This window comes from Jaculus jaculus, chromosome 11, assembly GCF_020740685.1.
Source record: "Jaculus jaculus isolate mJacJac1 chromosome 11, mJacJac1.mat.Y.cur, whole genome shotgun sequence".
In the NCBI taxonomy this organism is placed as follows: domain Eukaryota; kingdom Metazoa; phylum Chordata; class Mammalia; order Rodentia; family Dipodidae; genus Jaculus; species Jaculus jaculus.
Window position 1 is genome coordinate 22489001 of NC_059112.1, and position 25262 is coordinate 22514262.

Here is a 25262-nt window from a genome sequence, read left to right on the forward strand (position 1 = left end):
TTTTAATTTTTATTTATTTATTTGAGAGTGACAGACACAGAGAGAAAGACAGATAGAGGGAGAGGGAGAGAATGGGCGCGCCAGGGCTTCCAGCCTCTGCAAACGAACTCCAGACACGTGCGCCCCCTTGTGCATCTGGCTAACGTGGGACCTGGGGAAGCGAGCCTCGAACCGGGGTCCTTAGGCTTCTCAGGCAAGCGCTTAACCGCTAAGCCATCTCTCCAGCCCAGTATTGGTTTTGTTTTGTCTTTTCATTTTGAGAGTACAGGAACCAAAACTGTGCTATATAAACGATACCTAAACAGTCGTTCTCTTACTGAAATTTCTGTAATGATCTTAGACCCTTAATAATGCCCAAGACCTTTTAGGAGTCAATGAAGTCAAAAACTGAAGGGTTTAGAGCCTGGGGAAGATGGTCAGTGGTTAAAGGTTTGAAAAACCTGTGAATGCTAGGTCAGTCCTCCCCAGCACTCATGTAAAGCCAGAAGCAAAGCGGGGTATGCATCAGACCCTAACTGCACCTGAGCAGTGGGGTGGAGCCAGGAGAATCTGGAGTTCCAGGGCCAGCTGACTGTCTTCACAGCAGTGAGAGACCCTGTTCCAAGAAGCATGGAAGATCACAGATACCTTGAGTTTCTGCACACATGCGTGCATATGTATGTGTGTATGTATTCATGTGTATATACCTACATGCACATACAAATAAATAATGCTTTAACTTAAGGGTTATATCATTAAGGCATCGCTTATCTTTTTCCGTATTGACGCGAATGCACTGGTGAACTGAACTTGTGCCCTCACACAGTGGCAGTGCCGTCCCCATTGCCATTGCATTCTTCACCACCGTGTGCCCAGTTCCACTTACCTGAGGAAGCCATGAGACCAGCGCCTCTATTAAACCTTGAACTTTGGTGTGCAGACGTCTAAGTGATGCACCAACGGAAATCACTGGCCGACTTCTCCCAGAAAGCGCTCCCACTGCTGCAACCCCGAGCATGGTGGCTGGGTCCCAAGTATCGCCCTGCGGCTGCTCAGTTCAAGAGTTGAGCCAGCGGCTTCCCTGGGGCTACAAAGTCTTATGTGGGGAAGAGATCACTGCACAGGGCCAAGTGGACCAGTGACCTTAATGTAATGTAACACACAGAAGTCACTGGTGTAGTTTCACACTCAACAATGGCAAGTAACCTTAAGATTTTTCTCAGGAATCTGCTTGTTGAGGGGCTGGGTAATTCTGATTCTATGAAGAAATCGGTTCAGTGGAGTGTTGAGTCAGGCATGGTGGCACACACCTTTAACCCTAGCACTCGGGAGGCAGAGGTAGGAGGATTGCTGTGAGTTCGAGGCCTCCCTGACACTCCATAGTGAATTCCAGGTCAGCCTGGGCTACAGTGAGACCCTGCCTTGAAAAATAAAAAATAAAAAAAAAATAAAAAAAACCAACAACAAGAAGAGTGTTGAGTTTAAAGGACTAGAAAATCCAAACTGAATGGACTGAGAGCCTGGCTCCGGAGGGAAAGCATTTACCACACAGGCATGAGGACTGAGGCCAGCACCCACGGAAAAGCTGGGCTTGGCAATGCGTGCCAGTGACCTCCATGCTGGGGAGGCCTCGATCATTATCGACAACCCCTGAGACTCACCCAGCAACAGGCTCAAAGGGGCTGGGGAGCCGGTTCAGTGGATAAAGCACTTCCCATACAAGTGTGAGAACCTAAGTTCAGAACCACAGAAAAGGGGACACGGTGGCAGGCATTTGTAATCCCAGTGAGAAGGAAGGTGGACAGAACAATTTCCCATAAGCCTGTGAGCCAGCTAGTGCAGTGAGCAAAATGAAGAGACTGTCCCAGGCAAGGCAGAAGGCTCGGACCTCCTCATGAGCTTGTCCTCTGGCCTCCTTGTACACCCCATGGCATGTGTGCATGTGCCCACACACACACCAAAGAATTATACAAGGGACGAGTGATTAAAGAAGACAGTGTCAACCTCTCTGTCCTCCACAGATACACTGTGCCTACACATATGTACACCACACACGTGCAAAAACAGAGAAACGGATTGTCTAGTTTTGTTATAGTTTCATAGAATTATTGGGCAAGGCTATGGCCACAACACCCTGAACACACTCGATCTCATCTGATCTCAGAAGCTGCGCAGGGTCAGCCCTTGTTAGTACTTGGATGAGAGAATTATTGAAAATTAAATTGCTGAACTACCCGCCACTATAACCTCATATATATCTCTACGGAGCTGGATTTCCTGATACTTTCTAACCATAGTGATGTGAGAATCCAGCTGTGTCCTGTTCAGCTGGGCGTTAAAGAGATTATGAAAACTGGAAAACAATGCCAATTTTCTCACTGGTTTCTGTTTAGGAAAAGAGTTATTTTTCATAAAAATCTGTTTATATGACTGTGTTGGGCTTATTGCTGTTTTTCTTAGATAAAACAATACTGTGTATTTCATGTTATGTTGTAATTTTCTACTTTGGCAAATGCTGGTAACTGTAAACCATCTAAGCAAGTGCTTTTTGGGGAGTCCAGAGCATACCCAGAGAGCAGAGGGTATGAGAATCATCTAACTGAACCATCAAGGGCTAAGCCTGCCTTGCACCAGATACCATGTTTGGTGCTCCACATGTAACCTTTTGTGAACCCCAAAACCTTCCAGTGCTGGGAGCTTCAGTCCACCTTTGCGGGAAGGAGCTCAGTTCCACGGGAACTGATGCATATAAGGTTTATGATGACCCCGTAAATAGCTGAAGAACTAGAGCTGATCTGGTCACGCGCCAGCACCCCCCCCCCATGTTATCCCAAGCTGGAAAGCTGGATTCCAGCACATACCGTCCTTAGTGACATACACGTCAAACAGGTACAGAGAGAAATACTGTATTACATGAGTTTTAAATTTCTCAGTTAACGCTAATGATTCCGTTGTTCAGTCACTTTTTTATTAAAACCTTTTCTTTGTTGGCTACTATTTTCCTTGTTGAAAGCTCTGTTTGCTAGTCATTGCTACAATAACAAAATACTTCAGATATGCTCAGAAATTGAGCCAGATTCTCAAGGAGTCGTATGCCTGGAATCATGTAGGTGGTACTCCTTGGCCTCTGGGAGTGGCTTCTTGTGCATCCCCTTTTGGTTTGGTGCTCAATGAACAGCTTTACTGAGAGACAGTGAGGAGGCTCCTAGGACCCAGCAGACATCATTAACCACTCTCTGCCTTGGGATTAAGAATGCCTTCTCAGCCAGGTGGTGGGGAATGCCTTTAATCCCAGCACTCAGAAGGCAGAGGTAGGAGGATTGCCATGAGTTCAAGGCCACCCTGAGACTACATAGTGAATTCCAGATCAGACTGGGCTATAGCAGACCCTACCTCAAAAAACCAAAAAAAAAAAAAAAAAAAAAAAAAGAATGCCTTCTCATGTCTTAATGCCGAAAGCTTTCTCATAATGATTAGTTTGACATGTGTGGTACATTTATTTATTTTTCTCTTATGTTCTTCAAGAATTGATTAACAAGCCAAATTGCCTGCATCAGTTGGCTCTTAGAAAGTTGTGTTGACGACCCATCTATATAGCATCTTTGTAAGACTCGTTAGCATGGTTTTTTTAAGATCAACCACATTTCTGACTCCACAGTGTGTTCCTGGATTCCTCTTTTTTTTATTCAAAACTTATAAATGAATTTTCCTGGACCCTTATTGGTTTTCTTGTCTAACAAGCCTCTTTTGCTTACAGGTACTGTGTTTGGAAATGGGAAGACCTCTGATTACCTGCTTCTGGGCAACTTTGTTTACACTGTGAGTGTGGATGGGGGGTCTTGCTTGCTCAAATTTAATTGTGCGCATTATGAGATTTTGGGGTTATTTGCAGCTCTTTTTAAAGATATTTGAAGTATTAAGAGATTGTGTCTATATTATAGGTTTGTCATTTTGGATTTTTTTTTTAATTCCTTTTTGTGGGTAGGTGTAGTGGGTTTGGTGTGTGTGTGTGTGTGCACGCACGTGCAAAAACATCCTGTGTGCGTTCACAACCATGGAGGCCAGGAAACATCCTGAGTCCACCGCCATTGCTCACCCCCCGTCTGTCTCTTCACTGATTCTGCAGTTTGTCATTTTCATGAGGCCCAGCAGTTGTCCGGTCTCTGCTTGCCGCAGAACCAGGGTTGCCGACGTGTGTGGCCGTGCCCAGCTACTTACGTGGGTTCTAAAGAACCCAACTTAGTGCTCTCTGGTTCTCAAGCTGATCAGGAAGCACTTTTCACCACTGAGCCACGTCTTCAGCCCCCTGGTTAGTTTTTAAGATAGACTCTCACTATATGGCCCAGACTAGCCTTGAGCTTGAAATCCCTGTCTCGGTCTCTCAAGTGCTAGATTACAAGGTGTATATGTGTGTACGCTGCCGCACCTGCTCAGCATAAGGATTTTAAATATAATTTAGATTCACTGAATTTAAAGGTCTTCTGTGTGTATTTGTAGTAGTCCCTTTTTACTCTCATGCTTTCTCTTTTTTTTTAAGATTTTAACTTTCAAACTTCTCTTACTGCCCTCATTAGTTCTGTCTTTCATGAGTGTAACCGAAACTCATCAAATGATTCTTGAATATATAGCCAACAACTAGAGTAGAGGCCCATGCTGACTGAAATGAGAACAGTCTCAGGCTGAGGAGACATTTTCCTCCCACTTAGCAGAGGGCCCACGGTGTATAGTCACTGACTCTGCTCACTGGGAACAAGTCCCAGGTCTTCTCACTGACATTAAACAACATTTCTCCCTTAAAAGTTAATAGCCGGGCGTGGTGGCGCACGCCTTTAATCCCAGCACTCGGGAGGCAGAGGTAGGAGGATCACCGAGAGTTCAAGGCCATCCTGAGACTACATAGTGAATTCCAGGTCAGCCTGAGCCAGAGTGAGACCCACCTCGAAAGACCAAAAAAAAAAACAAAAGTTAAGAGCTCTGCTGGGCGTGGTGGCGCACACCTTTAATCGCAGCACTCAGGAGGCAGAGATAGGAGGATCGTCATGAGTTCAAGGCTACCCTGAGACTCCATAGTGAATTCCAGGTCAGCCTGAGCTAGAGTGAGACCCAACCTTGAAAAAAAAAAGTTAAGAGCTCTGCCCTGCGTGGTGGCACACGCCTTTAATCCCAGCACGGTAGGAGGATCGCCGTGCGTTTAAGGCCACCCTGAGACTACATAGTAAATTCTAGGTCAGTCTGGGCTAGAGTGAGACCCTACCTCGAAAAAAAAAAGTTAAGAGCTCTGACGAATGCCAACTCCTGAGGTCACACAGTTTCCTCTTGAGCCTACTCCTCAGTCTCTGTGTGGAGAAAGTGTGACCCACCAGCGGCTGGTATAGGCTGATAGGAAAACGGAGTAACTTGGTGTTTCAATGCCAAGTGTCAGGCCTGGGAGCAGAACTCAAAAGTAGAAGCACCCACTTAGCATGTACAAGTTCCTGGGTTCAGTCCTAAGCACCAGAAATGAATCACATGAAAGCCAGGTGTCTGAACAGCTGAATGACAGGAAAGCGTCGTGCTCATTTGCTCGCTTAGCAGTTTTTGGCAGGCTTCCCTTTCTGTTGGCATCTTCTCATTGAAGGAAGAAAAGGAAAGGAAAGCCGTGTCTAAGGGATGCGCTCTCTTCCAGTACGAACGCAAAGCCGGAAACAAGTGCTCAACCTCTACAGGAGGTTTAAATAAATCAGATATACGCTGTGCATATTTCCTGGGGACACTTGAAAGTCTCGGGTCTCAGGAGTGTTTTTCTTTAATTCTGTGTCAAACTTTATTACTTACGTTAGGTTTTTATGCAGCTTAAGTTAATTAATATTTACATTTTAATAAGAGTTTTATTTCTACTGATGTTAATACTAATTTGCTGCCAAATATCCTGCTGAAAAAATCCACCTGTTTCCCTGATTTCCAACTTGATGTCTGTGGCAAATGCTGTGGCCAAACCCTAAAACCAGACCTAGACACTGTGAGACTTGGTGAACATCAGGGCGGGGTGGGCGAGCACCCCACACATCACTCAAAGAATGACCCAGAGTTACCTAGATTGATGGCATTTAATTTTTTTTTCTATTTTAATATTTTGTTTGTATTCATTTATTTTTTAATTTTTATTAGCATTTTCCATGATTATAAAAAAATATCCCATGGTAATTCCCACCCTCCCCACCCCCACACTTTCCCCTTTGAAATTCCATTCTCCATCATATTACCTCCCCATCACAATCATTGTATTTCGTTTGTATTTAGTTATTGGAGAGAGAGAGCAAGAGAGGCCAGATGCACCAGGGCCTCTAGTGCCCACGTAAGCCAGATGTACATGGAGGCGTATGCCTCTGAAGCTCATCTGCAGTATTTAAATTTTTGAGTTGCCTATAAACAGATATAGACAAAGCTCAGAGTAGTTTGTTGTTGTTGTTTCGAGGTAAGATCTTGCTCTAGCCCAGGCTGACCTTGAATTCACTATGTAGTCTCAGGCTGGCCTCAAACTCACAGTGATGATCCTCCTACCTCTGCCTCCCGAGTGCTGGGATCAAAGGCGTGTGCCTCCATGCCTGGCTTGTGCTGAGTATTTTATAGTTAGTATTTTGCACTTAAAAGAATTAAAAAGCAACTTCTTGAGGTAGTTGTATTACTCAGTTTCACATCACTGTGGCCAAATATCTGAGCAAAACAGTAAGGAGGGGCAGATTTTGCTCGCAGCTTTAGAACCTCCCCCACTGCCATCACAGTGGGGGGCATCGTGGCATAGAGCAGTCGCACTGTGGCAGGCGGGAAGCAGAGGGGCCATGCACGTGCTGGCAGACCCTTTCTTCCCTTTGTCCACCTCAGCCCTCCATCCATGTAATGGGCTGAGTGAGTCTTCCGTCTTTAGTTCATTCTTTCCAGAAACACCCTGAGAGACAAACCTAGAGGTCAGTATACTAAACTGATCTCCTAGGTGCTTCTCAAGCCCATCCAGTGGACATTCAGGATTAGTTGTCACGGTAGCTAAACTTTCTCAGCCCAGTTTAAAGATGGAGGAACTGAGATACCCTCAGATGCAGTAGCGTGGCTCATTCTCTAACCAAACCCAATACCAGGTGATGTGGTCTGGGGACAGACTTATCTGACTTCAGGATGTAGGTATCTAAGCACCATGATCTACTTTAGGAAGCAGAATGGTCAACCCAGCCCCAGTTCCTGCATCTTAGAATTACTGGCCGAGTCACTATCAATGCCATGTGTTTCAAGGAGTGGCAGGCCCCATATCCTGCACTGGTGGGGTCTTGAGTACATGAAGTTCTAGAGCAGATGTTTGCATTTCTAAATTTCCAGTTATTTTACATCTATAATGTAGATTTAAAACTCAGCTAACTTTTAGTGAAAAAGATTATTCTTTTAAAAAAATAAAAATGAAATGAAATTTTAAAGAGATTATTTAAATTTAAGTTAAATGAAGCTTGAAACCCTAACTTAACCTATCATTGCTCATGAACTGAAAATGAGGGACAGAGGCATCCTAAAGAGTCTCGTGGATGAGCTCTGAGGCTGTGAGTGTGAGAAGAGGCAGGGAAGGGCAGTAGGAGTGCCCGCATCCTCATGTGAGCCACTCAGCCAAACACTGGTTTGTTTGCCATATTCACAAATGATTGAATTCAAACATACTTGTTCATTGTGTCTCAAACACTTGATAGACTATCACATGAATGAAACAAAGGAACTTTTTTTTCTTTCTATTTCTAGTTTGTGGTGATAACCGTGTGTTTGAAAGCTGGATTGGAGACATCGTATTGGACATGGGTAAGCATTTCACTAATCACAACCAGGAACTGTCACATTCGGTATTATTATCATTACTATTCTTCTCTCCAGCCTTGGGTTGTTTTCTGTTCTAGCTTGTCATGTCTCTTTATCCCTAGTCCACTTACTGTTGATTTGACACACTGGGGATGGAGGAACAAAACCAGGGATTCTAGTTTAGGAATCCTGAGTTAAACACGTCTATTATCAAGAGGACTTCTCAGGCTGGAGGGATGGCTTAGTGGTTAAGGCTTCTGCCTTAGGTTCGATTCCCCAGGACCCACATTAGCCAGATGCACAAGGGGGTGCACACATCTGGAGTTCGTTTGAAGTGGCTGGAGGTCCTGGCACGCCCATTCTCTCTCTCGCTCTCTCTCTTTCTGTCAAATAAATAAATTAATTAAAATAAAATATTAAAACTAAATAAATAAAAGGACTTCTCAGAGCCTTTAATAGAGTGATGTATATTGTTACTTCCCAGGAAATGGGGAGACTTTCAGACTTATGTCCCTTCTCTTAGAGTTGTCACAAGACTGGTATTTCTGCAGGAACCTCATTACAGAATGATTTGAAGACCAGTGATATCAATGGCAGAATTTTCATCCTCAAACACTTCCAAACACGCAGTCTGGATAAAACAAATTCCATTTTCAATGCATTATCTTTCCACTGTGCCCTCTACCAGGTAGAAAGTTAGCAAAGCAAGAAAAAATAAAGTGTGATGTTTAGGAGAAAGATTGAAACAAGGAATTTGGACTTGATAGTCACTGACTGTCACCTGATATTCTTGCAAGTGTCTTAACATCTTTGAGGGACAGCATGCAGAGCAAAAATAAAAGAGGCTGAAAGATGGTAGTGGATAAAAAGATAAAAGTAAGAGGAGGGGTCTGGAGAGCTGGCTTCGTGGTTAAGGCACTTGCCTGTGAAACCTAAGGACCCATGTTCAACTCTCCAGTTCCCATAGAAGCCAGGCACACAAGGTGGTGCACATGGGTGGACTTTGAATTGTGGAATGGCTGGAGGCCTTGCGTGTTGATTCTCTCTATCTCTCTCTGTCGCTCACTCGCTCGCTCTCACTCTCACCCTCTCATAAAAAAGTAAGAGAAGGGACCCAGCAAAGGAGATTATAGAATGAGTTGTTATTTCTAAATTCCTGCCCACGAGCATCATTTAATGTTGTGAAAGAGGTTAGCACTTAATGAGAGATAAAGTAAAATGTAGGAATGTACACAACTTTTTAGCAGTTCCCAGAGATGATATGATTCTGAATGCAATAAATAATTGAGAGAATTTGTGGCAGAAAGAATGTAAGAGCCAAAGGAAGGGTAGGACTCCTTATAATGCACTCTTCAAGACACAAAATGGCCTGGATATCCATGACCTCACAGTGCCTGGCACTACCTACACAAGACCATCATGATAGGAGGAAAAGTTGATGACATCAAAATAAGAGAGAGGGGCTGGAGAGATGGCTTAGCGGTTAAGCGCTTGCCTGTGAAGCCTAAGGACCCCGGTTCGAGGCTCAGTTCCCCAGGTCCCATGTTAGCCAGATGCACAAGGGGGCGCACGCGTCTGGAGTTCGTTTGCAGAGGCTGGAAGCCCTGGCGCGCCCATTCTCTCTCTCCCTCTATCTGTCTTTCTCTCTGTGTCTGTTGCTCTCAAATAAATAAATAAATAATATTAAAAAAAAATAAGAGAGAGACTGATTGGAAGGGGGAGGGGATATGATGGAGAGTGGAGTTGTGGAGGGGAAAGTGTGGGGGGGATTATCATGGTTTATTGTCAATATTTATGGAAGATATCAATAAAAAAATGAAAAAGAATTGAGAGAATCTGTGAAAGTGGCATTGCAGAGGCATCTCCTCACTCAGCTTCCCTTCTTCACAGTTCAGCCACATCGCCATCTGGGGCAGCATCGCGCTCTGGGTGGTCTTCTTCGGAACCTACTCATCTCTGTGGCCTGCTGTTCCCATGGCCCCTGATATGTCTGGAGAGGTAATGTGTGCTGATCACCTCAACATTGTGTTTACCCTAATTTTCCATTTTTGTTGACGTATTCAAATAGCATTTGACCATCTAAAGACTGTTTTCAGAGCTCCACATTTGGGGAGTGATGAATCTCCAAAGAGTATTTTAAGCTTTAATATTGAACTTAAATGTGACTGGTCCTTTCACAAACATAGCTGGGACAGTAAAATATGGTTGTTGGGAGCTTGAGTCACATTAGGAATATCTATATAGAAGATGCCATTTTAAAAGACCATAAATCCACAAAGACATTTTGGATAAGGGGCCTGGGGAAATGGACTCTGCCTGTGGGATAGTCTGTCATTTCTTCTGTTATCTCTGCCTCTAAAGATGCCTGCTGTCAGTAGATTAAATGCACTTTTCGAGTTAATGACATCAGTTTGGCTCTCGTTTTGAAAGAATTAGGGCATATGACATATGCCTTATCATAGTCCATTTTCGGTTCTGTCTTTCAGTTTCTTGTTACACCAGTAGGAATTGAGTTATTAGGTGTTCAGGGGGGAGTGTCAAAAGATCCCTCTTCCTTCAGAAGAGGGTCCAGTAGTAGGAGGGTTTATGATTTCAATTGCAGGAAATCTGACATAAAATGTATAAGAGAAAATGTGGAAAGCATTTCGGGATTTCCTGTGACCTCACAGTAACTTGCAAATCAAGGTAATGTGAGCCCTGTTACGGAGCGTTGTTTGACCGCAGTCCCAGGAACCCTTTCCAATGGCTGCCGTGTCTTTTTTTGCCCCTAAGTATTGCCTGAGTACCTTTCACTTTTGACAGTCTGGTTTATATATCATTTTCATGAAATTTTATCTGACAGCATCCTGCTTTTTTATAAATTAGCAGAAATGCAGACACATTTAAAATTTTCTGTGGTTAAATTTATTAGAGAGAGGCATTCCGTGCTCGTCCAGCAAAACCAGACACATCGGAAAGCACCTCTTCCCAGCAAATGTGAAAGCTTCTTTTGAAACATACACTGTGGGCCCTAGAAAATTTACAACTTGTATTTTAACAACACAGAAAAGGCTGTCAGCACACCTCTTTGCCTTGGTTTCTGACTTTTTTTCCCCCAAAGAGATTTTTATTAGATGTATAAGGATGTTTTCTGGTTCCAGTGTGTTCTGATTGAACCTGCTTTTCCCCAAGGTCATTTCCAACCTTGCTTCATTTTATCATTTCAGTGTCTATTTTCCCTTCAAAATTCCCAGATCCAGAGAGTGGATAAGCAACTCTGGACAGGAGGTTTGATAAGAATTGAGGTTTTGACCACCTACTTCTAGAATAAGTGTAAAGTCTGACTGGCTTACTGCCAACTAAATATCACTCTGCCCTTGCCTGTGCAATTCTCAGAATTACCCAAACACGGAACTTAATACTGTCTCTTGAGACTCGCAGAAATGCTGGGCTTGATTCCGAGTGAAGTGGACGTCAGTGCTCCATTGCAGTTTTGCTCACCCCGTAGATGGCGGAAGTGCTGACAGAAGTTCTGCTCCTCCTTTCATAACTACTGCGACTCTGGAGGAAGTGTTTACATAGCTGGTGCCTCACTGAAGTGTGAAGAACGACTTGTCTCAGCTGTAGGCTTTCTAGCTCGTCCAAAATATTAGTTTAATTTATGCAAAGAAAAGAAGGATGCTCTAAAAGGATGTGGTGCTGGCAAGGCTTGTTGACGTTTGCACTCGTGTGTGTGTGTGTGTGTGTGTGTGTGTAACTGAACCTCATGACAGTTCCAGACTAAGGGCATAACAAAATGCCACTCAATGTTAAGGATAGGTCATGTACATTTATTGTTTCTTGGGCACTAGGGTAATAGCGCTCCTAAAAATGTTATAGCTATACTTGTTTTTTATATTTTATTTATATTAGAACCCAGATAATCTTAGGAAGTGATGACTACCTTGAGTGTGCACTTTTGAAGTTTTACTTATCTATTTATTTATTTGCTCTATGTGTGTGTGTGTGTGTGTTTATTAGCCACATCAAGGTTTCTTAGCTCTGGAAACAAATACCAGACACTTGGGCCACTTTTTAAAATATGTTTATTGGACTGTAGAGATGGCTTAGCGGTTAAGCACTTGCCTGTGAAACCTAAGGACCCCGGTTGGAGTCTCGATTCCCCAGGACCCACATTAGCCAGATGCATAAGGGGTCGCACACATCTGGAGTTCATTTGCAGTGGCTGGAGGCCCTGGCATGCCCATTCTCTGTCTCTGTCTCACTCTCTGTCTGTCTGTCTCTCTCTCTCTCTCTCTTTATCTGTTGTTCTCAAATAAATAAATAAATAAAAATAAACAAAAAATTAAAAAATAAAATAAAATATGTTTATTTATTTACTTATTTTGAGAGAGACAGAGAAAGGCAAATAGAGAGTAAAAATGGGCATGCCAGGGCCTCCGGCCACCGCAAACTCCAGATGCATGCACCACCTTGTGCATCTGGCTTATGTGGGTCCTGGGGAATTGAACCTGATCCTTAAGTTTCACAGGCAAGCACCTTAGCCGCTAAGCCATCTCTCCAGACCTTGGGCCACTTTTTGCATCTAGCTTATGTGGGCAGCTTGGGAAATGAACCAGGGCCCGCAGGGTCAGGCTTTGCAAACAAGCTCCTTTAACCACTGAGCAATCTTCCCCAGAAGGTGTGCTTTTTTTTTTTAATCTTAATATCCTATATTTCAAGCAGAGTTATAGCCAATACATATATATATACATGTACATTGACAAAAATAAGAAGTTTTTATTTATGTGCCGATAATTATATCTGTGTATATATACACATGTGAGTGTATGTGTGTGTGTGTGTGTGTATATATATATATATACACACACACACACACACACACACACACACACACACACACATATATATTATGCTGCTCACGTTAATGTTTATATTTCATCTAACTTTCACAGCAGCATGTACTGCATGTAATGGTGTATCATTATAAGTACCAGCAGCTTAAGTATAAATGTCAGCAGCTCCTGTCTTGGCATGTATTGTGTAATTTACACAAGGAAACACAGTTCAGGGCAGTTCTGGAACCTACAGGGATACAACACAGTGTGAGGTAACTGCTATCAACACTGGCAAGTCCTTGGTAACAGGTCCAGAGACTATGCATGCCATACAATCCGGTCCATCTCCGTGTTTACTTGACGGGAGTTGGTTCTGCGGCTGAATTGTGTATGTAGGTAAGGTTTTTTGTTGCCCGAAAGCTTCATCCAGGCCTCCAAGCTGGCGGAACAGAAAGCTGAGTAGGCGGGCTGAGAATGGCAGCCCTGTTCAGCTCTGGGCCCGTTCAGGAGGGGCTCCGGGCGCTTAGGCGCTGTATGGCTGTAAAGGGACATTGGCTGAGTAGAGGAGCTATTCCGAAAGGCAGCCTCAATGTGGGACGAGTCATAACACCAGTCATTCCTAATGACGTTGAACGCTTACTTTACCCCAGGTGCTTCTAAATACTTTAAACCTAGTTGGTCTTTCTGACAGTCCCCTACTGCAGTCTCCATGGCAGCCAGCGTTGTAGGCGCTGGATTCGGGAGCGGCAGCTCACTCCTGTGGTAGGAGAAGGCACCACACCGTAACTTCACGGAGTGGACTGCGTGCATGGACAGAAGGGCCGTGGAGGAAAACGCAAGGCAGGCAAGGGACGCCAAGAGCCAAGTTTCCAGTCCTGTCTCCCAGAGACCTGTGGCTTTTCACTGATGGCCAGACAGCCATCGGAGGAGGCTGAGAAAGAAGTGCCATGCTCTGACTTTAAAGTTCTCACAGCAAGGACTGGCTGTTGTGCTGCCCACCATGTAGAAGTTAATTGCAAGGAAGCCTGTGAGAGACGGGAGGGCGGCGGTGCTGAGAAGGGATTGGATGCTGACTGGAACGTGAAGGTCAAGGGGATGGGATAATGCGGACAGGAGGGATGTGAGAAAGAGTCAAGGCTGACTCTAGTGTGTTTACTGTGAGCCAAGTGAGATGTGCTAGGAGTAACCTCCTTTGTCCTCACCACAGACCCATTCGGTTTACAGACGAGGAAACTGAGGCACAGGGGAGTTAAGCCCGACTTCCCAGTAATCGGAGGAGAGAGGATTTTGACCCAGCTGTGTGGTCCAGAGACAGGGCTCTTCCGCGGAATCGAGGACCATTCAGGGCACTGCGTCTGCCTATCACAGGGATGCTGGCAAGGACCCGGGGATGAGCAGGGAAGAACCTTGCCGTCTGCTGTCCCCAGGCCACCAGGTTCTCGTCGGCATTGGCGGGGTGGGCATTTCAGGGCCACAGTGGCCATGCAAACGCCGCCCTCCCTCTCTAGGACCGCTGTCCTCCCCGGGTCTGCCCATCCACTGAGATCCACAGGATCGGCCTAGTGACTCAGAGCGAGCATTAAGTGACTGTTGAGTTCAAGTGTCGCTTTTTCCTTGTTGTGGACAAGCACACGAGAAAGGGAGCTTTCTGCTCCAGTAAGTCCATTAGTGATCCCCCCCAACATGGGAAGATTTCCAGCCACAGACCAGGGCACTGGGCTCACTGAAGTCTTGCTCCCCATGCTGGTGACCACTAGCAGCACTAGGGCCTTGCCTTATCCATCCCACACCCCCGTGGTCCCCTTCCAGTCCCAAGGGTTACGCCCTTAGGTGGCCTCTCCTCACTGGGTCCATCCCAGAGGAACCTCTCAGGCATTGAAAGGGTGCGCTTCTCCGGCTCCAGCTAACGCAAGCCCAGAGCACAAATCCTACCAATCAGGCAACCAACCAGTACAGGTCCCATGCTTCCAAGTTGAGCCCAGCGCACACTCACGCCCAGGTCGGAGTCAGCCTCAGTTCATTTCTGCAGGCCCCATCTGAAGACACTTGCTTCTCACAGCACGTTGAAAGGAAAGGAGTGGGAGGGAAGGGAGCTGACATTCATTACGCACCCACCGTGTTCTCCAAGAGCACGTGTGATGGCAAGCATGGCTGGTGTTAGTTAAACCCACATTGCAGACCTTTGTGGTAAATGGAAAAATAGCCAGAGCTCCAAAGAATCCAACCCAGCTTTCTTATCAAACCCCGCTGGCTTTCTCTGGCGTGCTGGGGAATTCAATACCTCTTCTCGGGGGCTCCTCTTCTCGGGGGCTCCTCTTCTCGGGGGCTCGTGTCGCTCCTTGCTCCCACGTGGCTACTCTGTCTTTGCATCTCGCAGCCATTTTTCTGGGCTCACTTGATCTGCTATTTCGTAGCTTACCCCGAACCCTGATCGGTTTCCCCAAGTTAACCAACGATAAAGTTAACTCCCTTCTCCCAAAAAAGTGCCTAGAGTTCTAATCACCCACTGAAGGCTCCTCATCGCACCTATAGAAATTCCACCGCCCTGCATACCCTGCATACCAACCAGCCTTTCAACTCCTTCCTGTCCGTAGCAATACGAGGAGGACCTGCTGGCCGTGTTTTTGAACTAGCCCTTCCACGTGGTGGGAGGAGGCATGGCTGTCACTGAGCTGTCGCAAAGCCCCACGTGACTTGGCACGCTCTTATAAGCGCTTCTCCATGGCCACTCATGCATTGGCCACAGCAACACTATGAGGTAGATGTTAGGTACCTTTCACAGTCACGGAGAGGTCAAATCACTTCCTCAGAGTCACACAGCTCCTGAGTATGGAGCTGCCATTTGAATCCAGCCTCTGCCTGTCCCTTCAGCCACCGTGTACATTTTTACACTTACACTTCTGCGCAATGGCTTATCTCCCTCCCAGCCTTAACTGTAAAACCCCCACAGGCGAGGAACAAAGCCCGGGCAGTTCTCTCTTCCACCGCGGGGGGCGGCGCTCACTGTGGCTCGTGGCTGATCGGGATTGATTTCACGCCGTCCCCTTGTTTCTTTTCCCGTTGACTGTATGCAGCTCAGTGTCCTCTGTGCCTGGCCTTCCCACAAAGCCTGTCCCCAAATGTATGGGATGTTGTATCCTTCGCTGACTCTGAGCTGGCGGTTCTTGGTTGGTGGGCAGGGTGTGTTCCCGTATGGAAACATTCCTTCATAGAGTCTTGCACTGTGCTTCCAACACAGCCTTTCTATGTCCCTGCCCACAGTAAGTATTCAAGTAACTCACTGCTCCAAATGACTGAGATGCTGTTAAAAAGGAATATGGTACCCGTGGGAGAATGTGAATTCTATGAAGATAGACAGTGGAGGAAAAAAAAATGTGAAATTATTTTTTAAGATGTAAGAGAGAGAAAACAGTGAGACAGGCTTGGCTGAAACTCTAAGTATGTCTCTGTCTTCTCCACCTCTCACAAATATGGTTGTGATTTAACGGGAAGACTTTTTTTTTTCAGACTGACTTGTATTTTTTCACACCAGGACAACAATTTATGGGGCAAGGTAGGCCCTGGGGAAAAGTGCTATGTTATATAAACATAAGCCAGCCTGCTTTTTTGACGTGCCTAAGTGATGGTACTGGTATTTTTGTTTTGTTTTGTTTTGTCTTTGGAATTTCCAGCAGAAAGTGTTTTAACCAATGTGATTAGCAAACCAGATTAAAAAATAAGAAGCAAGCCGTGGCAAGGGTCATTTCGTATCAGGATTAATACCAGAAGCTCAGCATCGGCAACACGTTCAAGTGTATGGCTGCGTTGCCGACACACACCGCCCTCCCCAGCGCCATCTGTTTCTGCTTTCCCGGCCTCAGGGATCCATAAAACTACTGAAGGAAATTGAAGTTAAGGAACGAGCATGTGTTTTACAGAATTTTAGATCTCTTGATTGAGGTTTGTGAAGTCTGTCTGAAGAACAATAAAAATCTTTGTTGGGCCCTTTGGTATGGCCCCCATAGGAAGGGTATTCATAAACTGCAGCGGTGATAAGATTTTCCCAAATTCTGCTGTTGCCTGCTTTATCCAGCACCATAAATCACCTTTCATATGAGGAATTTCCTGGCTAAAATGGTCCTTATTCACCGATAGGCTTTTAATTACTAGACAGCATATAATAACTTATTGGTTGTAAAGCCAGCACTTGTGAGGTGGGGCAGTGGTATGGCACTAAGAAGTTTCATCCACGATTACTGTGTTAAGCCAAGTAGCCTGGAGGGAACCACTACCCTAACCTCTGTCAGATGTTCGTCAATGAGCCAGCCACGATTGCCCAAGCCAGCCAATAACACGTGCCGCCGCCGGTCACAGGCCTCGCGCGCCTGACAGCAGGTGAGGCAGCTGGTGGATGGCCACCTCCGGGCCCTTCTTGTTCAGAGATGCATGTCTAGAAAAGCAGAAGAGGAAAGGGAGGCTGGTACGTGACAAGTGTCATGTGATCCGGGACCTGTGCCCATCAGGCAGTCCCTAGAGTCATTGCTTTTTGTAGCTCCGTGTCCCCTCCCACAACACTTGGCGAATGGGTATTGAGTGTCTAACCTTCGCCGGGCACTGGGCCTAGCCCCAGAGGACACCGAGGCCGTGGAGCCACGTGCTCTTCAAGTGGCCAGGCTTCAGCCACTCTAGAGGGAGTTCACTTCCATAAAGATGTGTGGAGAGCTTAATGCGTGCCAGTGCCACTCCAAGGTACCAGGTGAACTGGGCACAGTTCCCTCTGCAGTTCAGAGTGAGGGAGGGAGCTGGGGTGTGGGAAGGAGAAAGTCACTAAGGCAGTTAACAAATGACTGAACGTTGAATGAGCGGAGATTTTACAACGTTATGAATGACGGGGAGTAAATGGTGATATGACAGATTGTAATAGGTGCCCAGGAAGGTCTTTGTGCTGGGCGTGCGTGCTGGTTTGAGTCAGGTGTCCACCATAGAATTACATGTTCTGAGTGCTAGGTTCCCAGCTGATGGAGATTTGGGAATTAATGCCCCCTGGAGGGAGTGTATTGTTGGGGGCAGGTTTATGGGTGTTATAGCCAGTGTCCCTTTGCCAGTGTTTGGCACACTCTCCTTTGCTATTGTCCACCTGACGTTGGCCGGGGGGTGATGTCCACCCTCTGCTCATGCCATTTTTTTCCCCACAAGCTGTTCTTGGTTTGGTGATTTCTACCAGCAATGCAAACCTGACCGCAACAGCATGGTAGTGTGTGCCTTTAATCATAGCACTCAGGAGGCAGAGGTAGGAATACCGCCATGAGTTTAAGGCCACCCCAGGACTACACAGTGAATTCCAACTCAGCCTGGACTAGAGTGAGACCTTGGGGGGAAAAAAAAAAGAGTTCTTTGCAGTTAAACTGGAGCTCCTGTGGAGTGAAGATACTTGAGAAGGAGGAGAGCAGTTCTGGATCTAGGAGGAGTAGCTGCTTCTGATCTAAGGCCTTTGGTTCAGAGATGAGCCAGTGGGGCTGGAACAGAGGACGGGAAAGTGCATGGTGAGGGCCCAGGGAGTGGGCAGAGAGCCAGCACCCCGCAGCCGGCCCTGGCACCCCAGCTCTGAGGCCACTGGAGCTAGTGTGTGAACTTCACACCGTCACTCGTGCCAGGAAACCCTGTAACTGAAACCACGAGTGCTCGTGCGCCCCGTATTTCCGTAGAGCTCACGCGCTCTCGTTCCGAGCGGTCTCGTGTTCTCTAACATCACAGAAGCTTTCCACACACACCATCAAATGAGCTATGTTATGGCATATTTTGTAGTGGTTTGTTTTTATGTTACTGGGTGTTTTGTCTTAGTTGGTTTTTTTTTTTTTTTTTTTTTTTTTTTGAGACACAGTCTCACTCAGGCTGACCTGGAACTCACTCTGTAGCCCAGCCTTGTCCTCAAACTCACGGTGTGCCTCCTATCTCAGCACCCCCAAGTCAAGTGCTAGCATTATAGGTGTGAGCCACCATGCCTGACTCATGTTTTGGTGCTCTTTTAGAAAGTAACAACACACATTATTTTTCTTTCATGGGAAAATAGGTAGGGGGACAGTTTCTTCTATCTTAGGACAAGAGCAATCAATGTATTTCCCTTCATGGCTACCTAAGCTCTGGCTATTTCACCAGTGATTCCAGGCAGCAAGGAAGGGAAGAAGAATTAGCTGTTTCTCTTGGAAATTCTTCCTAGACATTGCCACTACATTTCCACTTAGGTCTCCTTAGCCAAAGCTAATCCCACAGACACAACTAGCTATGAAAAGAGAGCTAGGAGAATGATGTAGTCTCGGAGCTGGTGGACAAGTACCAAGGTGATTGCATCAAAAAGACAGACATGGTGGTCCACAGTCTGTAATGCCAGTACTCAGGAATTGGAGGCAGGAGGATCAGGATGGAGGAGAAGGCTGGAGCAGCAGAAGAGGAGATGGAGGAAGTGAATGAGGCTAAGGAAGAGAGGGTAGAGGTAGAGAGATTGGCATAGAAACTGTGATTTTTCAGCATGTGCCATACAGCAACTTTTCTAAATCTTTCTATAGCTAAGTGACTCTTATTTTGAGTTTTTAAAAAATCAGATAAGGGCTGGAGAGATGGCTTAGCAGTTAAGTTGCATGCCTGCAAAGCCAAAGGACCCAGGTTCGATTCCCCAGGACCCACATAAGCTGGAAGCACAAGGTGGCTCATGCTTCTGGAGTTCGTTTGCAGGGGCTAGAGGCCCTGGCCTGCCTAGTCTCTCTCTGTCTCAAATAAATAATTTTTTTAATCAGGTGATTGTGTTTAATAGACTGAATTACTAGCAATCAAACAACTAATACTTTATGGGATGGTCTTTTTAAAGACTTAAGGTACGAAACCATAAGCACATTAAAAATGATATAACAAGTAAAAATGTTGAGCACTGAGAAGATGTGCTCTACTTTCATCCTATCCGTAATAGCATAACATTTTAAAATTATATTTCTCATAATAAAAATACTTTGTTAGGAACTCTGTCCTCATTTTATGTTACTTTTAAGTGTTTAAAATAGCATAGTAAAGAAGATTAAAATAAAACAAAATGAAAATTTCTGTTCTTGATTATTTTTATTATTCTGGGAACTGTATTCCTAGAAGCAGCACTTCAGAAGCACACATTCCCGGGCATTCTTGGTGCCTTTTTGGAAAGACTGCTTTCTTGTCCATGCTGTTCTCAGTGGGCCTGGGTGCATAGGCAAAGTTGACTTCTTTTAAAAGATTAACTTCTGATTGACCTAAGCTCAGCTAGCTCTCCCTTGCTTTCCTCTGAACATCTTCCTCACTGACTTATCCCCTCACCCCCCCCCACTTTGCCTGACAGCGGACGTGGCAAAACTGGGTGTCCGGTGTCATCCATCTGGCTGGCACAGCAGGGCGGGCACCAGAGCAGTGCAGAGATGCCGCGTGCCGGTGTCTGACCTGCGTGTTCTCTGAGATCTTAGTCAAGTTGGTTGGTTAGTTTAGTCAGCCAGTCCGTCAATCACCCCAGCCCACGGTTTCCTTTGACTCTTGAGTAATCGAGAGCTGCATGAAATAATTGCAAACATATTGAGGTTTCTCCAAAACACCCTTCTCTTTACATATTTTCTGGGTGTTCTTCCCTGCCTACGTTTGTAGGGAAAGTAATAATTCATCTTAGGTAAGAGCCCAGTTCAGCTCAACTTCACTGGGATTTGTAGAGTACCTACATTCATGGACCTAATCTGGGTATCAGTGAATGTGACATTTACAAGGGACACATTCTGGTGTTTGCTAGCGTAAGCCAACAGAGCACTCATGTGTGATCAGTACCATCAGGATGTCAGAGGTGAACAGAGAGAGCACTTGCCTCTACTGTTGATTGGGAAGACCGCTGGGTGCCGCTGGTACCTGCAGAAGCGGTGAGTGAGAAGGGCTCTCCAAGAAGGAACGCCCCTGCACCACAGAGTAGAGTGTCACAAAAGCAGCAACTAGGTGGGGCTCAAACTGGGCAGCTCACCATAGAAAGGCACCCGAATTTCTATGACAGGGCACCATGCCTTTAAGCCACAGCAGATGGCTTTCCCTGGTGGAATATGCAGTGTTTCAGAGCCAGAAGCCTTAGAATAAAGGCGTGGGTCTGAGGATGAGACTAATAAATGTTAGTGATAACTTGGGTAGATTCACACGAGCTGGGCATTTGCCTCAGGTTAAAGCGCTAAGTGGCAAACTTTCCACCGAATGTCATCTTCTGGGGCTAATGTCCCTCCAGCTGCCACAGTGAGGGCAGCAGACAATCTTCTCTGCAAATGGCCTGCACCAACCAACAAGGGCACCTTTACAAGTGTTTTCGGGCTGCGAATCAAAGACTACAACACCCCAGTGTCTGAAAGCAGCGTTGATTCCAATGGGCTGGCATGAAACCCGCCTGTATCCGCAGTACGGATGCTAGGAAGGGGAGCACCAGCATTCTATTTATATAGAATTTATGCTTTGCCATAAAAATATGGATGTTAAGGTTGTGGGTTTCAGCTTCCAAGGTAGTAAAGAATGTGTTTGTGTCTCAGGTTCAGCGAACCAGATCTTTTCAGCCCACTGAGGTTGAGTGACTGAGAAAAGGCAACTCCACAGGGAAAAGACTGTGTGGGTGACTGAGACCGGGTGGGGTAGGGTTGGAACTGGAACCCAGCCACACACAGTATATCTCTCCCAAAGAAATATGTAGCGACCAGCGTCGACAGAGAACGGAGGAGCCACCGCAAGTGAAGAGCCGTGGGCATTAGTATGAAAAAATAATAATAATACCTTCCGTCTGAAGCCCAGCATGAAAGAGCTTTTGGTCCTGTTTTTGTAGTGATGGTTTCTTGAAGACAATGCTTCCTAGGAACTGGAAGGATTAGCAGACACACAGGAAAGAGGAGGGAAAAGGAAGTGATCCCATAGGCTTTAAAAGAGAGAGAGAGGAGCCGGGCATGGTGGTGCACACCTTTAATCCCAGCACTCGGGAGGCAGAGGTAGGAGGATCACCGTGAGTTTGAGGCCACCCTGAGACTACATAGAGAATTCCAGGTCAGCCTGAGCTAAAGTGAGACCCTACCTCAAAAAAAAAAAAAAAAAAAAAAAAAGAGAGAGAGAGAGACAGAGAGGCGTGGGAGCTAAGGATTTGAGTTCAGCCCCTCACAGTTCAAGCCCCTCTGAGTTCTCCCAGCAGGGATAGGTCCAAGGGCTCCAGCCAGAAAGCACGGTTCACTCCCTAGACCTAAGTCGGCCATTATGTAACCAGATCCTAAGAAATACAGAGTGGTCTTGCTTTTGGAGTTTTCTCTAACTTGTTCTCCCTTCAAAAAGCCCTAAATCTTCAAAAATAGCCCTCATACACCAAGAAGAAAAAAAGAAAAAGGCCCCACTCACAGCACGGGCAAGAAGAAGAAATCTCTGCCAGACATGTGTGTGGTTAAGAGCAAGAACATTAGAAAATGTAAGCCAAGAGTGGTGCCCCACGCCTGTCGTCCCGGCACGCAGGAGCCTGAGCAGGAGGGTCAGGAGTTGGGGAATAGCCTAGGCGACTCAGGGAGACCCTGCCTCAAAAGAAAAAAAAAAAAACTGAAGAAGAAAGAAACTAGAAAATGTGACAAAAATCAGAGAAATTCAAGAGTGTTGAATAAATAACATACAGTTCTCTGAATAGAAGGATCATTACAAAACTGTCCATTTCTTTCTTTTCAGTTAGTGAAACATTTGGCAAGAAATTAAAGAGGAAAAGAAAAAAAAAAATGAGAGGTTGTAATCCTGCCTAGTAAAATAATCCTCACTGTAGAAGAGATTGAGGCCTGACTGAAACTAGTAGCTCTGTAACTGGTTCAAGTGCTTTTCATAACACTGAAAAGTTTGGAAATTGGTTTTTTTAAAAAAACTAAAATAGTAAAAACAAAATGTCAACCTAACTGAAACATTTTACCTCGGATAGACATCAGAATATAAAGGAAAAGGTGGGGGGGCACCAACAGCAGCCCACTGACCCAAAGATAATCACTGTTAATCATAGCCCCGCCCTCTTGCTATCCATAATTTGTACGCTTAAGTGTGAGCAGTTTATTCACTGGACAAACTCGTATCGAAGGGAGACAGCTCTGCGCAAGTTGCCAGGATGGTTGAGAACCTGTGTTGTCGGCATGAATCAAGACACATGTCTTCCTCATAGAGCAACAGAAGGGACTGACCAACGTCAGCAGAGTGCAGGGGCCCACAGAGAGCTGGGAGAGAAAACCGGCATGTTTCACCCTTCACTTTATCAAAGATTGTGTGGTGGTGGTGGTTTTACCAAGGTAGGGTCCCTCTACCGAACAGTTGGATACCTACATGGTATGCTGTGAACAGTGTCTGGAGCTGTTAGGATCTCGCTCTCTCCTGTGGCTGATGTACAAGTGCTTACCCAGCCACAGTATCCTGTTTGCTACTGCTGCTCACAAAAAGAAAAACAAATACTTGCCAGGCGTGGTGGCGCACGCCTTTAATCCCAGCACTTGGGAGGCAGAGGTAGGAGGATCACCTTGAGTTCAAGGCCACCCTGAGACTACATAGTGAATTCCAGGTCAGCCTGGACCAGAATGAGACCCTACCTCAAAAAAATAAATAAATAAAAATTTTAAATAAAGTACTTGCCTTCCTCCCAAGTTGATTTCGGGTGTGGGGAAGCATCGTGCCAGTGTGTGCAGAAAGATGTTCCAAGGACTGTTCTGAAGGAACTTGCTTCTGCCTGCCAAGCCTTCATTAATGCCACTGAGCACTTGACTCCCAGAGGCTGCCTGGCTGATTTGCACCTTCAATTCACCCAAGTCACTCAGCCCTTGGGGGCGAGCAGGGGTCAGGGAAGGAAGAGGCAGAGGAAATGGAAGGAAGGAGTGCTTTTTAAAGGACCACTAATTTCGGGGCCACTTCATGAGATTCGAGATTCTAGCCTACAAGCAAAAGCTGAGCCCAGTTTAACACATCGTTCGGAAAATTGGATTGTCAAATTAACACAAATAAATGTATCACTGGTACCTTTCCCAGCGGCTAATATGTTCCTGAAGGGACTGTAAACTCTTATGGGTGCATGTTCTGCCATAGCACTCCACAACTATGATAGTGGCTTTTTTTAAATTTGATCTAAGCTTGTACTTTTTTTTTTTTTTTTTTTTTTTTTTTTGGTTTTTCAAGGTAGGGTCTCACTCTGGCTCAAGCTGACCTGGAATTCACTATGTAGTCTCAGGGTGACCTCGAACTCACGGCGATCCTCCTACCTCTGCCTCCCGAGTGCTGGGATTAAAGGCGTGCGCCACCACGCCTGGCTTAAGCTTGTACTTTTTTTATGACCATCAGCAGTCACCCTGTTACAGAAGACTTGCTGTGCTTTTGTGAATGTTTCCATGTCTTAAGTGTGTCTCAGAATCTGTTCCTAGAAAGATGAATAGGCTCTAGCCTAGGCTGGCCTGGAACTCACAGGGATCCTCGTACCTCTGCCTCCCAGGGGCTGGGATTAAAGGCGTGCACCACCACGCCCAGCTGGGCTATCTTTATGGTCAGGTCTTAGCACAGAATTTCCTGTATTTGTGCCGCTCATTCTCCTACTTTCTTGACCATTGACTTTTCAACCTATACGGTGTCCTTGAACTTGTACAAGGTCTGACTTCTTTGTGAGTCTTCGCTGTTTTTAAGTATAGAAAGCCCTTGTATAGCGTTTCATTTAGACACTTAATAGTCACCCTCCTTGAGCTGGAAAGATGGCTTAGTTGTTAAGGGGCTTGCTTAAAAAGCCAAAGGACCCAGGTTTGATTCCCAGGACCCATGTAGGCCAGATGCACAAGGTGTTGCATGCATCTGGAGTTCATTTGCAATGGCTGGAGGCCCTGCCATCTCTCTCTCCCCCTCTCTTTCTCAAATAAGTGAATAAAAATATAAGAAAAGCCGGGTGTGGTGGCATACGCCTTTAATCCTAGCACTTGGGAGGCAGAGGTAGGAGGATCGCCATGAGTCCAAGGCCACCCTGAGACAACAGAGTTAATTCCAGGTGTATATATACACACACACACACACACACACACACACACACATATATATATACACACACACAGAGATATATATATATATTAATTATATGAAAAAATAGTCCCTTGTTGGTTTTTGTCACTTTTTTTTAAATTTTATTGTAGTGCAGAGGATTAAACGCAGGGCCTCCCTCACACTACCCAAGTGTCTTAACCACTGAACACCCCCAAACCCCACTTGGGTTTTTTTAATTGTTGAAACAGAAATTTGGAGGTGTCTCTGGGTTTGTGTCTTATGAATTCAATGAATGAAACCCGCAGACTAGAGGATAAATTTCAGAAAGACTTTACTATAGCTTCGAGCTTTAGGAGAGTGAAGAAGGAAGGAAGACGTAGCTCTTGGGGGGAGGGAACAGGGTTTGAGAAGACCCCCTTGAGAGTCAGATTAGTCCTGATGTTAGTTATCTGGAGTAATGATTTCTAGAAAAAGGACAAACTTCCCAGACATCTTCATTCAGTAGGAAGGGCTTTCTTGGGAGAGGAAGTACTTCCTAAAAGGTCAGAGATGAGGAAAGTCTGGAGCCTTCAGAAGTCTGTGACCTGTAGTAAAGTGTAATGACTTCAACTTTCTCCTCTAGGCCCAAGGACAATTCCC

General features: G+C 45.6%; 1 protein-coding gene across 3 annotated transcripts in view; it reads left to right on the plus strand.

Annotated features, from left to right (window-relative positions):
• Atp8a1 (ATPase phospholipid transporting 8A1) overlaps positions 1 to 25262 on the plus strand; it is a 233233-nt gene that overhangs the window by 192044 nt on the left and 15927 nt on the right. For all 3 annotated transcript variants that reach the window (XM_045161357.1, XM_045161360.1, XM_045161358.1), the window contains 3 exons: positions 3737 to 3798; positions 7735 to 7791; positions 9679 to 9786. In XM_045161357.1, the coding sequence (XP_045017292.1) occupies positions 3737 to 3798; positions 7735 to 7791; positions 9679 to 9786 (227 nt within the window). The remainder of the gene's footprint in view (positions 1 to 3736; positions 3799 to 7734; positions 7792 to 9678; positions 9787 to 25262) is intronic.